The sequence below is a fragment of the Macaca thibetana genome, chromosome 11, assembly GCF_024542745.1.
Source record: "Macaca thibetana thibetana isolate TM-01 chromosome 11, ASM2454274v1, whole genome shotgun sequence".
Taxonomy (NCBI): Eukaryota; Metazoa; Chordata; class Mammalia; order Primates; family Cercopithecidae; genus Macaca; species Macaca thibetana.
The window spans coordinates 35,450,387-35,463,691 of record NC_065588.1 but is presented as its reverse complement, the minus strand read 5'-3'; the positions used below and the strand labels follow the sequence as shown (position 1 = coordinate 35,463,691).

At 39.6% G+C, this 13,305-nt stretch overlaps 1 protein-coding gene across 11 annotated transcripts in view; it reads left to right on the top strand.

Annotated features, from left to right (window-relative positions):
- Positions 1 to 345: 345 nt before the first annotated feature.
- The window catches only part of KIF21A (kinesin family member 21A), a 163,472-nt gene continuing 150,512 nt past the window's right edge, over positions 346 to 13,305 (top strand). For 7 of the 11 annotated variants that reach the window (XM_050750122.1, XM_050750121.1, XM_050750126.1 and 4 more), the window contains exon 1: positions 347 to 745. In XM_050750122.1, coding sequence (XP_050606079.1) covers positions 702 to 745 — 44 coding nt within the window. In that variant the 5' untranslated portion in view covers positions 347 to 701. Of the gene's footprint in view, positions 746 to 13,305 lie in introns of all 11 variants that reach the window. The other 4 variants (XM_050750118.1, XM_050750123.1, XM_050750117.1 and 1 more) reach the window with 1 other exon arrangement.

Sequence of the window (13,305 nt, the reverse complement as noted above, 5' to 3'; positions counted from 1 at the left end):
GAGCAGCAGCTGGCTGGCTCCCGGCGCGCCGCTGAATCAAGCTTCGATTTTAGAAGGGACCTGGCAGCAGCGCCTGCACAGGCTGCTTCCTTCTCCTAGAAGAGCCTGGAAGGGCGCACAGGCTGGTCGCCCTCGGGCGAGGGCAGCCGGCCGCAGGCATCCTTCCCCCTCTCCTCCCTGCCCAGTAGCGCCAGGCAGTGACCCGCCGAGGGCAGGGCGGGGCGCAGGCTGGGGGAGGGCTAGGTAGGGCCCAGCCGCGCGGCCGCGGCTGACGCAGTGCGGGGCGAGGAGCCGGGAGAGCCCCGGCGGGCGTGGAGTCCCCAGTCCGGCCGCTGGGAGGCCGCGTCCCCACCGGAGGGGGCAGGGCGCACTCACCCGGCCGCCCCGAGGCCGCCGGCGGCCTGTTGGCTTCTCCACCGGCGCGGTCACCGTTCAAGCGCGCTCCGTCCCCGCCCCAGATCCTGGGGGGTGAGCGGGGGAGAAGGGGCGGGCACCCGCGAGCAGTGAATCACCTCCTCCTCTTGCTGCCTCACCGCCGCCGCCACCTTTCCATTCAGTCGCCCAACATGGCTGGAGCGCGGCGGAGGTGAGCCGGCCGCCCGCAGACGCCCCAGCCTACTGTGCCCGAGTCCCGCGGCCCCGGCGGCGCCTCAGCTCTGCGGTGCGGAGGCCCAACGGCCCTGTCGCCGCCCGCCGCCAGCATGTTGGGCGCCCCGGATGAGAGCTCCGTGCGGGTGGCTGTCAGGTGAGGACGGGCTGCCGGCGGCGGGCGGCGGGCGGCGGGTTGAGGGCGCGGCAAGGACCTGGCTGTGGCCCGGGGGCACCGGCTGCCGGGGTGGAGCGACCTGAGGGGCGTCCCGGCCGGGGTCTGCGGCTGAGGAAACTGAGGCAGTGGGTCCCCGCCGGCCTGGCACGCGCGGCCGGGTGCTGGCAAGGAGACTGCGCCGCCCTCACGCCGTCTGTGTTTGCAGGTGGCTGGCGGCTGCTCGGCCCCGGGTTCCTGGGGGGCGTCTTGACTTCTCCGGGGGAAAAGCCCTCGTCACTCCCCTCCGTCCCCTCGCCGGATCAGTCGCCGCAGGTCTGGCCGCCTTGGACTATCGCCTGTCCGGGAGGATCTGCCTCTGCGCGGGGCTGTGGTGTTCTTTTTTATTAGTTCTAGAATGTCTGTCATACGTGTCCATGCAGCTCCGGCCTTCCCAGGCAGGAGACAAAGCATCTGACTGTCAGCGCCGGCGACCACAGGGCCCGCCGCGCGCCCACTCGGGTTCTGATGTCTGTGCAAATGGGACATCTTTTTCAGCATCACGGGAATCTAGATATGCCCTCGCGTGTGGGTAGAAGAGACAGATCTGGCCTCTTGGGTGTTTGAATGGAAGTGGAATTTAAGGTAAAATCCACCGGGGAGAGGTCTACAGAAGGAAGAAAACTCTTTAGCCAGAGAAGGGTGAAAGGGGTGACTGTGTGAAACATACTGACGTTAGGCAGGGTGGATGCAATGTAATCGTAACGTTATACAGGCCAGGGTGTGAGTGGAAATACTAGGTACATCAAAATTATATTTCTGCCAATGACAGGCACGAGTATTCGATGTAATTTAGGCTGGTTTGATACTTATCAAGAAGGAAAGCTCTGATAGTTGCTCATGGAAAATTGCAACATCATCACACTGTGTGAAAAATTAATGAAGCATTCATTCTAGAGTAAGTGCGTGACTTTCACAGCTCTGAGAGTCTACTGTTAATTCGCTTCCTTTATTTATGCTTTAAGGATTATAAAAATAATCTACACTCCAAGAAATTAGAAATTATTAACAATCTCCCAGTCTTGTAGTCTTTCCAGAAAATTATTTTAAAAATTCTCCCCTCTAAGCATTTCTATAGTTACTATTTTAGTGACACATCTTGGGTTGGGAATAGTAATGGCTGTTTTGTATACTTTGTATCTTTAATTAAAGAATAAAATGAGTTTTTAAGTTTTTTTTTTTTTTTTTTTCCCACCCAGGGAGGTGACAGTTTTATGACTGGTTAGAATCACCTGTTAGAAGGCTTTTGAAGTTTTAATTAGGCCTTGGTTATTCTAGGGTTACTTATCCAATTGTTAGATTAGTCTGTTTCTCCTATTCACTGCTACTACCTCTCTTTTAGCCCTTTAATACCAGTTAATGACTGCACCGGGGTGGAGAAAGGGGAAGAAAAAAGACAAAAAACCCAATAAGGGGCAATTTTGTTAGGAGAGCTGATCGAGGAAGGTGAAGAAGGTGCATACAGTATTAGTGAAAACAATTTGTTTTTAGAAATTTGAGATTTTTATGTGTGAATTCTCTGGACTATCACAAGGCAGTTTGTTGACCATTCTATTAAATCCGATGCTTCTTTGCCTGTAGAGACATGGATGACCCTAAACTGATGTTGACTGATAAATAACTTGTATTTTGTTTTGATGTGCATGTTAGGACTTTTTAGGTGAATGACTGTCGGTTTGATTTTTGGAGAAAGGCTTTATAAAAACTTCAACATAACTTAGTAAGCCACATTGCAAAGATTCCATTTGTTGAATTCAGGACTCCTTCTCCCTTCCCTTCCCTTCCCTTCCCTTCCCTTCCCTTCCCTTCCCTTCCCTCCCTTCCCTTCCCTTCCCTTCCCTTCCCTTCCCCCCTTCCCTCCCCCCCCTCCCCTCCCCCTCCCCTCCCCTCCCCCCCTCCCCTCCCCTCCCCCCCCCCCTCCCCTCCCCTTTCCCTTTTCCCTTCCCTTTTCCCCCTTTTCCCTTCTTTTCCTTTCCCCTTTCCCCTTTCCTTTCCCCTTTCCTTTCCTTTCCTCTTTCTTTTTTTGAGACAGGGTTTTGCTGTATCATGCAGGCTAGAGTGTCGTGGTGCCATCATAACTCACTGCAACCTCAACCTCTTGGGCTCAAGCAATCCTCTCATCTCAGCCTACTGAGTAGCTGGGATTACAGGCATGTGCCACCTTGCTTGTCTAATTTTTATACATTTTTGTAGATATGGAGCCTCCCTATGTTGCCCAGGATGGTCTTGAACTCCTGGGCTCAAGCCGTCCCTCCCAAATTGCTGGGATTACAGGCATTAGCCACTGCACCTGGCTAAATCGGGGATTTCTTTCATTAAATACATTGTTCTCTGAACAGAGCTACCCTGTAAACTTACTTTATATAGGATAAAAATAGCTTATGCTCATATAGCACTTTAGTATTTATAAAGTATTTGGACTTAGATTGTTCATTTATAACCACCATTATTTATTGAAGATATATCCTCATCTCTGTTATCCTGATTTCTGGGCTAAAAGTACTGATAATAGTTTGACTTAAACTGTGTGCCAGGATTAGTGCTGTGTTAAGATGTTTTATCTCATGTAAAGTCTTATTTATTCCTCATAACAATCTGTGACTTAGGTCCTGTTATTATTATGGCCATTTACAGATGACGCACAGAAAGATTAAGTAAACCATCCAAAGTTAAATCGGTAGCAAATGAGAGAGCCAGGGTTCCGACCCAGATAGCTTGACTCAATAGACCAAGTTCTTAACCACTAACCCTGCAGAGGTGAGAGGCAAGAACATGGCTTTGCAAAGTTTCGCTTAGGTTTGGGTCAGTTGCCTGTTCTTGATTTGGTGTTAGTTCGGTTACTGAATGACTTTCACAGGTTATTCATATTTTGATATTGCCAGGAAAGATACAGCTAAGACAGGACCTGAACTTAACTAAAATATTTCCTCAAATTATTTAATCTTTCCAGCATCCTGTTACCCTACCCTTCAGTTTGTGACAGCTTTCCTCAGCAGAATAAATAAATCAATACAAAATTGTATGTCTATATACAAAATCAACAAAAACATTTGACCTGCTTTTTTCCTTTAAGGAGTAATACAATCGTGGAAATGCATCCTAGAGGTGCTTATGTTTTATTAGAGGCTTATCAGTATGTTAAAGCTGATGACTCTATTGTAGGTTTCTCAAGATAAGTGAATGGGTTATATACAGCTTTGGGAGAAAGATGTTAAACAGAAAGTTTCTCATTTAGGGAGAGCAATTTTTACTCAGTTTCCAAAAATACCTTTTGGCAGTATATTTGAGATGTTCTGTGGGGTTTCTTTCATTGAGATAGATATGAATTTGGATAATAGCCCTTGCTATCCAACCCCATGTGGCTATTAAGTGCTTGAATTATGATTAATGCTACTGAGAAACTAAATTTTTAATTTTATTTAATTTAAATTAGTTAAAATTTAAATTTAAAAATTGGTCCTTCATCCAGTTATTAGAAACTTTTGAGTATGTTTCGAACAACTTGGATCTACTTTTTCAACAGTAAAGTTTTGAAATAGAAATAGTGATACAAGTATTTCTGATGAAAATTTAGTGTACATATTGACTAGAACTGTAAGTGTAATAGATATACATTGGCTTTCAAAGACTTACTCTGAAGAAACAAATGTAAATATTTCAATTTTTATATTGACTATATGTTGAAATGATAACACTTTGCTTACATTTAGTTAAATAAAATATAATTAAAATTAATTTTCATATTATCTGTGTCTATTGGATACCACTGTACTATAACTTAAAAATGTGAGGAATACATTTAGAATAAAACTTTTCACAGACATCCCATCATGGACTAATCACATCCTTAGATTAAGAAAATACCAAAATATTGGGTGTCTGGTTTTAGAGTGGATATGCACGTACGCACAGAAGTGTATGTATATATATATATGTGAGATGTAAGATGTGATTCAACAGCAACACTTCTTTTCCTCAGAGTGCATGGGTGTAGGAAGGTATGGATTTTAGACTCAATAATCAGGTAGCTGGTTTCCTAGGAAATGTGGTAAGTTGAATGGATGGCTTAGATAGATGTCGCCAACAAAAATGAACAATAAAGTACAATGTAGAATCTATTCTTATTATCTAAGTATACTGAATTGAATCGAATGGTTAACTCAAAATGATAAAGTCAAACATTTCACATTCTAAATCTAATACATTATGAGATGATGTGTCTTTTTCTCTTCCCTATCTCTGACACAATAACTTTGAAATGTTTTTCCTTTTCAATAACTTTAGCTTGCAATATATGTCAAGAGTTTAGTGAAAATGAGAGATACAGAAAGCACCTTTGTGTTTTTGTGTTATTCGCTGTATGTAGAAACTAAAATTTCCTTGCCTGGCTTTATCAGAGAACTGTACCTATTCTTTGCAGTTAGTTTGTATTAGTGTGTAATGTGGTCTAATTTGTGTTTCGGTTTGCTGGGTTTTCACCTTACCAAAGCACTCTAAGGAGTGGCGTTGCTCAGCAGGCTTAGGGGCTATTTGGACATTCAGAAGCTCAGTTTTAGGTCTGTCACTAGCACTTATTTGCAATGTGACCTCACTATACTTTTCTTTTTCCCAATGCTTGTTTGTCAACCTAAAGATATCAAGAGTTGTAAGAACTTTTCATGTGCAGTCTGTTAAATATGATTTTAGTTGTTGTTAGTCAAACTGCAGGCACTAACAATGCCTCTATATTAACAGGAAGGAACTATTTTAATATTTCAAACTTGACTTTCCTAATAATATAATTTCTTTAGGTATCCTTATTACAGAAGAAGAAACATGTAGGCTGTAATGGTCTCTTTGTCCCATTCTGGTTATAATACGAATGAACAATATTTTATTTGCTCTACATTAAAATCCTATGAGATAGCCTGGGCAGCTATTATTATCTCTGTTTTATAGAGGAGAAAAATGTGTCTCAAGGTTTATTCGCTACTAAGTAACAGAACTGGAACTCAAACTCAGGTTTCTGATATCTATTGCTGTGCTCTGAAACATATTTCCAAATATTTTTTTAAACATTTTACTTAATATTTTCAATGTAATAAGGATCTTTTAAGTTGAAACTCAAATATACATGTGAGGTAAATTATTCGAAACAGTTTAATGTTAAAAAAATATGGGAGCAAATGAGTAAGACCTCCGAGAAATATTTATTTTATGGAAATAGATGATTATTTGGTGTTTGGTTATTTATTCCTTTCATCCTTAATGCAGCAAATCTTTAAGTGCCTATTACATGCCAGACACTTTCCCACCACAACAAACATGACATATGTTGTCCTTGCTTTCATGGAGCTTAGATCTAGCAGTACAATGCTTTTTAAACACATGAAATATGTGGGAATGAACACACAACAGAATCATAGCACATACCAGAAATGAAAGATAATTGTTAGATTTGAGTTTTTGTTTCTCTCTTTATTTTTCTCAATGACATTTTTTAGTTCATACATTTCTCACAGACAACGATTTAAAAAAAATTGTGCCCCACTTCCAAACATATTTCATACAAAATGCCCATGCATTAGGAGGATATTACTTATATCATGGCCTACTTATATGTCTTTGTATTTGGATGAGGAAATAATGGAAATGAAAGAGAGTAGACTGAAAAGCCAGCAGATAATGCAAGTAGAAAGTCAATGAAATAATTTCATTTACAAAATGTGAGTTGATAGTCATTTTTCAGATATGGTTTATTAAGTAGTGGACCTGTTTGTTATTTGGGACTCAATGGAACTTCAGGTTTCATGTCTAATTATTACTACCCCTTGAGCTCTTGCCATCTTACCTGCTAATTGGTTAATATTTTGATGCATAATTATGGGGTAGTGAATGATGCACTAGAAATTCCAGTTTAGTGAAACCATGAAAGCAGAAATTATCTTAGCAGTTAATACTGTAATATGCCCAATCTTCCAATTCTCATCTCTTTCTCCTTAAATAAATTGACTTGGAATATGCATTATTATAAGTGTTTTTCCCCAAGGCATGCTCAAAGATGAGTCTTGGACTTATAAATAATTGCTTTCTGTAAAAATCACATGTGGCCTGACATAATCTGAGTTTCAGATTAGAAAGAAAAACATATCAATAAAAATGCATGGCAGATAATAGTATTTGTTTACTGTATATCATTAGGACAATTTTATTCAAAATAAAACAAAGTTGTTTGTTGTTATTTTCACTGCTTCTCTTTGGAAAGGGGATTTGTGGATTCAACTTGGTTTCCCAATGGATTAACTATTTAATCTTCTCAGAGTGTTAAAATAGTTTTCCTGTGGCTCAGGCATTATGTGAAGCAAATGACAGCCAAGCCAAAGGGACAGTTTTCATGATACCATACAATTATTATAAGATCTTTATGAAGGTTTCAGAATAATTTTTGAGGTTACCTTGTTCTTTTTTTTTTTAATTATTAAAAATTTTTAAAGCTGGCATTGTGGTGTGTACCTGTAGCCCCTGCCACTTGGGAGGCTGAGGTGGTAAGATCGCTTGGGGCTAGAAATTCAAGGCTGCAGTGTGCTATGATCACTCCTGTCAATAACCACGGCACTCCAGCCTGGGTAACAGTGAAACCCTGTCTGAAAAAAAAAAAAAAAAGAAAAATATTATATAGTAAACTCTTCTAATTATTGACAAAATAGGTCTTAAAGTTAAAAGGGATCTTGAAGGGACTAATTGGTTGAGGCCCCTTTTTCGAGATAGTTGAGATGTTAGAGGCCCAGAAATGTTAAAAGGAATTGATTGAGGTCACATGACTAGTAGCTCAAGTCTTCTTGATTAGTGCTGTGGATTTTCTAGGACTTCATACTTTGCTAACATACATCCAAGAAATAATTTTTATTTTAAAATAACCTACAATTTTAATCCCTTAAGCATTCCTTTAATTGTAGTGTGACATTTAGATAAGGTCGCTCACTGTCAACCCCTTATTTTGACTTTAGAAGCACCTCAGTAGTAGGAACTTGATCAATGATTCTAACAAAGATCTCTCAGAAGTAAAGGGAGAGGAACCCCAGGGGTAGAAACCCAGGTCTAAATTTTGAGGTTTCTGGTATATTAAAACATAAATAAATGCCAGAACTGAGTTATAAAAAAAATAGACTTTTTAACGTTTGCATGTAGCATATTAATGCTTTCACAACAACCACAGAAATACAATTCGTATGTGGTCTAACTTGAAAATAATTTTAGCCATGTAAATAGAAGTTCTTTTGTGAATTCTAGGCCTGGGACGTGTGGCTTCCCTCCCACTTTGGTTCTTCATTATTCCAACAGACTAAAGGATTATGGCACATTGCAGTAATAACAACCTCACTAAAGGGAAGGTGGCTGGAGTGTGGGATGGGGGTGGGGTGGAGTGAGGCATATTTTTTGGGATCTGGAATGGAAGATGGAGGCAGAAATCTGAGTGGTTTAAAAAGATCTCCTTTTGAGTGTTACTTCACTAATTAGGAGGTTCTTAACTAGACCCATTTGAGAAGGAAATACGGAATACATTTTGATTGTAATGGAGGTCTGTCACCCCAAAAGCATCCTAAATCCCACATCTACACAAAGCTTTTCTAGACTGGTGCCATGCAGAAAAATTTCTGCCATTTGGGGTCTTAGACCTGCCATATATGATTCTTCTCTCTCTCCCTCTGAAATTCCAATAGGAAATGGCTTGAAATGTTCAAAACCTCAAAGAATATTTAAGCACTATTACAATAGAACATTTGAAGGACATTGGATTATTGACTTGAGACAAGTAGATATCTGAGTGCCTAGATTGTAATAAAGGTCATTCAGGATTTAACCCCATGGTCAGTCTACTTGGGCACATCCATCTGCTTCTTCAGTAAGAGGAAAGAACCAAGAAAAATGTTCAGACTTAGTTGTGGAATGGTGGGGATCATGGACCCACCCAGAGGCTAAAAAAATCAAGGACAGCTCAAGGTTTATTCCTCATTTTTTGGGTGTCTTAGTGTGTAGTAAGATGTTAGCTTTTGAGATTAGATTTGAATTATTCTCAACTTTGGAGAGTTGTGTCTGTCACATAGGCCTGATAAGATCATAGATCTCTCAATATGATAAAGGAATTACATTTTTTTCAGAATAGATATCCTCATTATTTGATACAACTACTAAGTCAGCTAGGAGTTGTTCTAAATAAGTCTTTATCTTTCAGCAAATGGGAACAAGAGACCTTGGAGAGTTAAGCTGTAGTTTATTATATTGTGGCATATTGATCACATGGTACTAATGAGGCACAGGGCATATCTAGCCTCAATTGTATTCCTTCTTATTTACTTTTTTGGAACAAAATTCATTCATATAATACATAATTAATGAGTGTTCATTGTGTTCTGGAATCACGTAAGCTGGAAGCATTAAAGTAATTGACTGCAATGTGCTATGATAGAATGAGCATTGCATGGTTAGAAAACTGTTTTGGTTTAGACTCTTACCCCTGATAAAGTTGGTTTTCCCTTGGTAATTCTCCCCTACCCCAGTGGATTTGGGAAAGGATCAAGAGACAACTGCGTGAAAGCACTTGAAAAAACGGCTTTTATACAAACATAGGTAGTAATATTATTAGATAAAGTTGGTAAAACTAACTGTTATGGTTTGAATGTGTCCCTCCAAAAAATCATGTGTCGGCAACTTAATCCCCTATGCAACAATGTTGGGAAGTGGAGCCTAAGAAGAAGTGATTAGTTTATGAGGGCTCTGCCCTCATTATTGGATTAATGTCATTATTGAGGGAATGGTTTCATTTTCTTGAGAGTGGCTTTGTTATGAAAGAGTTTAGTCCCCTGTTGCTCTCTTGTGCATGCTCTCTTTCCTTCTGCCTTCCGCCTTAGGATGAGGCAGTAAGAAAGACCTTGCCAGATGCAGGCCTCTTGACCTTGGAGTTCCCAGCCTCCAGAACTGTAAGACATACATCTCTGTTCATTTTAAATAACCCAGTCTATGGTATTTTGTTATAGTACCACAAAATGGACTAGGACACCAATGATGGGTACGTTCATTATATTCCAAACTCTAGCAATTGGATTATTCTCTGATGTATAACCTGTAACTTGAATTTGCAAAGTGCTTTTAAGGTATCTGTATCTGGTATCTGTTCTTTTGCTTTTTGAGTATCTCTTACTTATATCGCTGTAAGTGATATAACAGTATATATAAATACTTCCAAGATCCTTATTCTATCTAGTCTCCCCTTTTTCTTTTTGCTTTCAATATGTAAATCACATGCCATACTGCTCTACTCTATCAAATTCATCTTTTTATAGTTTATTAGAATTCACTATTTTTATTCTTTCTTTTTCCACAAAGCCTTTTAATTAGTATAGTTCTTAGTGTTTGTAAAGTTACTAGCATATACTTTGTGAGATTAACAGTAGTTTTGAGTTATACTTGTTACTAGTTGCTTAACCTAATGTAAGAGAATGATAACTAAAGTGGATAGTAAAAATATGAATTTTCCTTCTGAATTAGGTTGCACCAGATTTTTGGAAATATTGCTAATGCTTTCCTCTTACTTCCTTTCATCAACCTTGGCAAGAAGTTATTACATTAGGCTGTGGATTAAAGAGCACTCTAAGGGATAAACTGAGTAAAAGTAGCAGAAGTAATAATATAAAAATTTTAATTATACATTGACTTTTTTCATAAATATATTTTTTTCTGGGACCTGGAGCTAATGGGGCAATGTGCCTGCAATACTCATTAATAGAACTTATATAAAGACTTGCCTGAAGGCATTTTAGAAGAACACTGATATTTAGAACCAGAACGTATATCTTGTAAGCCTGTCTAATGATCTCAAAATCAGTTTATAATTCCATAAGAAAGTTATTTTTATTCAATTTTTTCCCATTATTGAAATAGGTTAATCACATTAGAAAAATTATCAGGAAAAGATGAGAACAATCAATCATAATTCCCTAATATAATTACTACTAGCATTTTGCTATATTTCTTTTTAGTCTGTTTTTATATGTGTACCTACAGTGTTTTGAAATCGTTGTAATCAGTATGTTGATACCCTTTAGTAGCTTGATATTTACCCCTCTAGCACATAGAATAAGAATTTGTTATTCTATCTTGGGGGGAGGGATTGTATTGGGAGTTATACCTGATGTAAATGACGAGTTGATGGGTGCAGCACAGCAACATGACACAAGTATACATATGTAACAAACCTGCACGTTATGCACACGTACCCTAGAACTTAAAGTATAATAATAATAATAAAAAAAATAAATTAAAAAAGAAAAAGAATTTGTCCATCTTGGTCCTAGTGTAGTGGCTCACGCCTATAATCCCGGCACTTTGGGAGGCCGAGGTGGGCAGATCACCTGAGGTCAGGAGTTCAAGACCAGCCCGCCCAACATGGTGAAACCCTATCTCTACTGAAAATACAAAAATTAGCTGAGCATAGCAGCAGGCACCTGTAATCCCAGCTACTTGGGAGGCTGGGGGAAGAGAATCACTTGAACCTGGGAGGCTGAGGTTGCAGTGAGCCGAGATCATACCACTGTACTCCAGCCTGCATGATAGAGTGAGACTCTGTTTAAAAAAAAAAAAAAAAGAATTTGTCTATCTTTATATTAAGGAATGACATTTTGAGTAACATGCTAAATATTATATACCATCTGCTTTATTTCAATAACTCAGTATAATATGCATTAAATTCAATATATCAAACAGTGATTTAATTGACATGACTTTATTGTTTAATAAGGGCATTAATTTCATTTTTATAAGAACTATGCTGTCTCCTTAGATTCTTTATAAAGTTTCATTGCTACTGATGAACACTGACTTTACCAAAGACTGTTTATTGGAATTGATGAGGGTGAATAGTGCTGCTCACCCAGAATATATGGGTAAGCATTATGGTACTGAGGATGCTTTCCAGAAAAAGATATATTGATATTTAATTTTAACTTTTCACCTATATTTATGTAAAGACACAATGTATTAGGATGGAGTAGATATTTTCCCAGCACATTATTCCAAGCCACTGATGGTAAATCAAACAAACACAAGACCACAACTATTTCATGTTTCCTGAAAATAAGTGAGTTTCTAAGGTTTTTATTTTGCTTGCTTTCACCTCAGTTCAACACAAAACACTTCTCTTTGAGTAGCCTGTTGGTCTGTTAGTCTTCACCTGTCCTGTCCTAAAGTGGAGGTTGTCAACTGCTAATTCAACATGACATTGCAGATTTCATTCCTAGTTATTTGACCTGCCATTTAAAGTTCCTTAGTTCCAGTGTGACATCTGTGACATTTTCAAGTGTCAATTTAGGCAATACAATATGAGGCTTTTGAATTTTAGTTTGCTAACTTGCCCTTAGATTGACAACAGATTCCATCTGTCCTTGATAATATTCTTATATATTTTGTTACATGAGAGGAATTGGATCTTCTGTTGCCTCTGTAGCGGATTTGGTTTTTGTTTTTGAGTGTTTCTTTAGTTAGCTTTGGCTCTAAATTTTTTATTAACTTCATGTAACCTAATCATAATTTTTCACAAGTGTGTGTTCTGTGACATCAGGCTTCCTTTGAATTCCTATCTTGCTTAACTGTTTTCAGATGAAGTTCTTCATGCCCCAAGTGGACAAACTCAGCCTCTCTTGAGTTTCTGGGTCAGTCCTCAATAAAGTCACAAGTAAATCACAGTAGCAGTTTTGTTCCACCAACCCATTAGTGTGAAATTTTTTGGCTGCTGCTCCAGACTTATTATTAATTATTCCTGTGCTTTTAGGATCATAGCCTTCCCTTTAACCTCCTATTTTACTTGTTCAAACTTGGCTTCTGTCTTGGTTTCCTGATTTAGATCTCTTTCCCCGTATCTTGAATCCAAACCCACTTGACTAAGTGAAATTATTGAAAGCCCCCTCTCTGTGGAGAGGGAAACTTGTCCCCTTTTGTCCCAACTGGAGTCTCCTTCAACTCATGTGGGCTGCACAGAACTAGGAGCTGCCGCCAGAGTTATTCTACTTGTGTACATAAGCTGGCACTGATCTGTTCTAGGTCATCTCTGGACATTACTTCACTTCCATGCCATCCAGTCTAGTTGTCCAGCTTTCCATTTTACCCCATTCAACCTGGAGGCCCTAGAATGTTTTGAGACTAAAATCACATGGGATCTAGAAGCTGCGATTTCCGTGTGTGTCTTAGTCCGTTTTCTGTTGCTATAACAGAGCATCAACAGGGATGATTTATACAGAAAATAAATGTATTTACCTCCTGGTTCTGGGTGCTGACATCTGATGAGGGCTTTCTTGCAGCATAGTACCATGGTGAAGGACATCACATGGCAAGAGGGAGGGTGTGTGTCTGCTCAAGTCGTCGTCTTCTTACAAAGCTGCTAGTTTCATCATGGGGGCCCTCTTCTACGACCTTATCTAATCTTTATTACCTCCCAAAGGCCCTACCCTCAAACAACATAATGAATTTGGGGA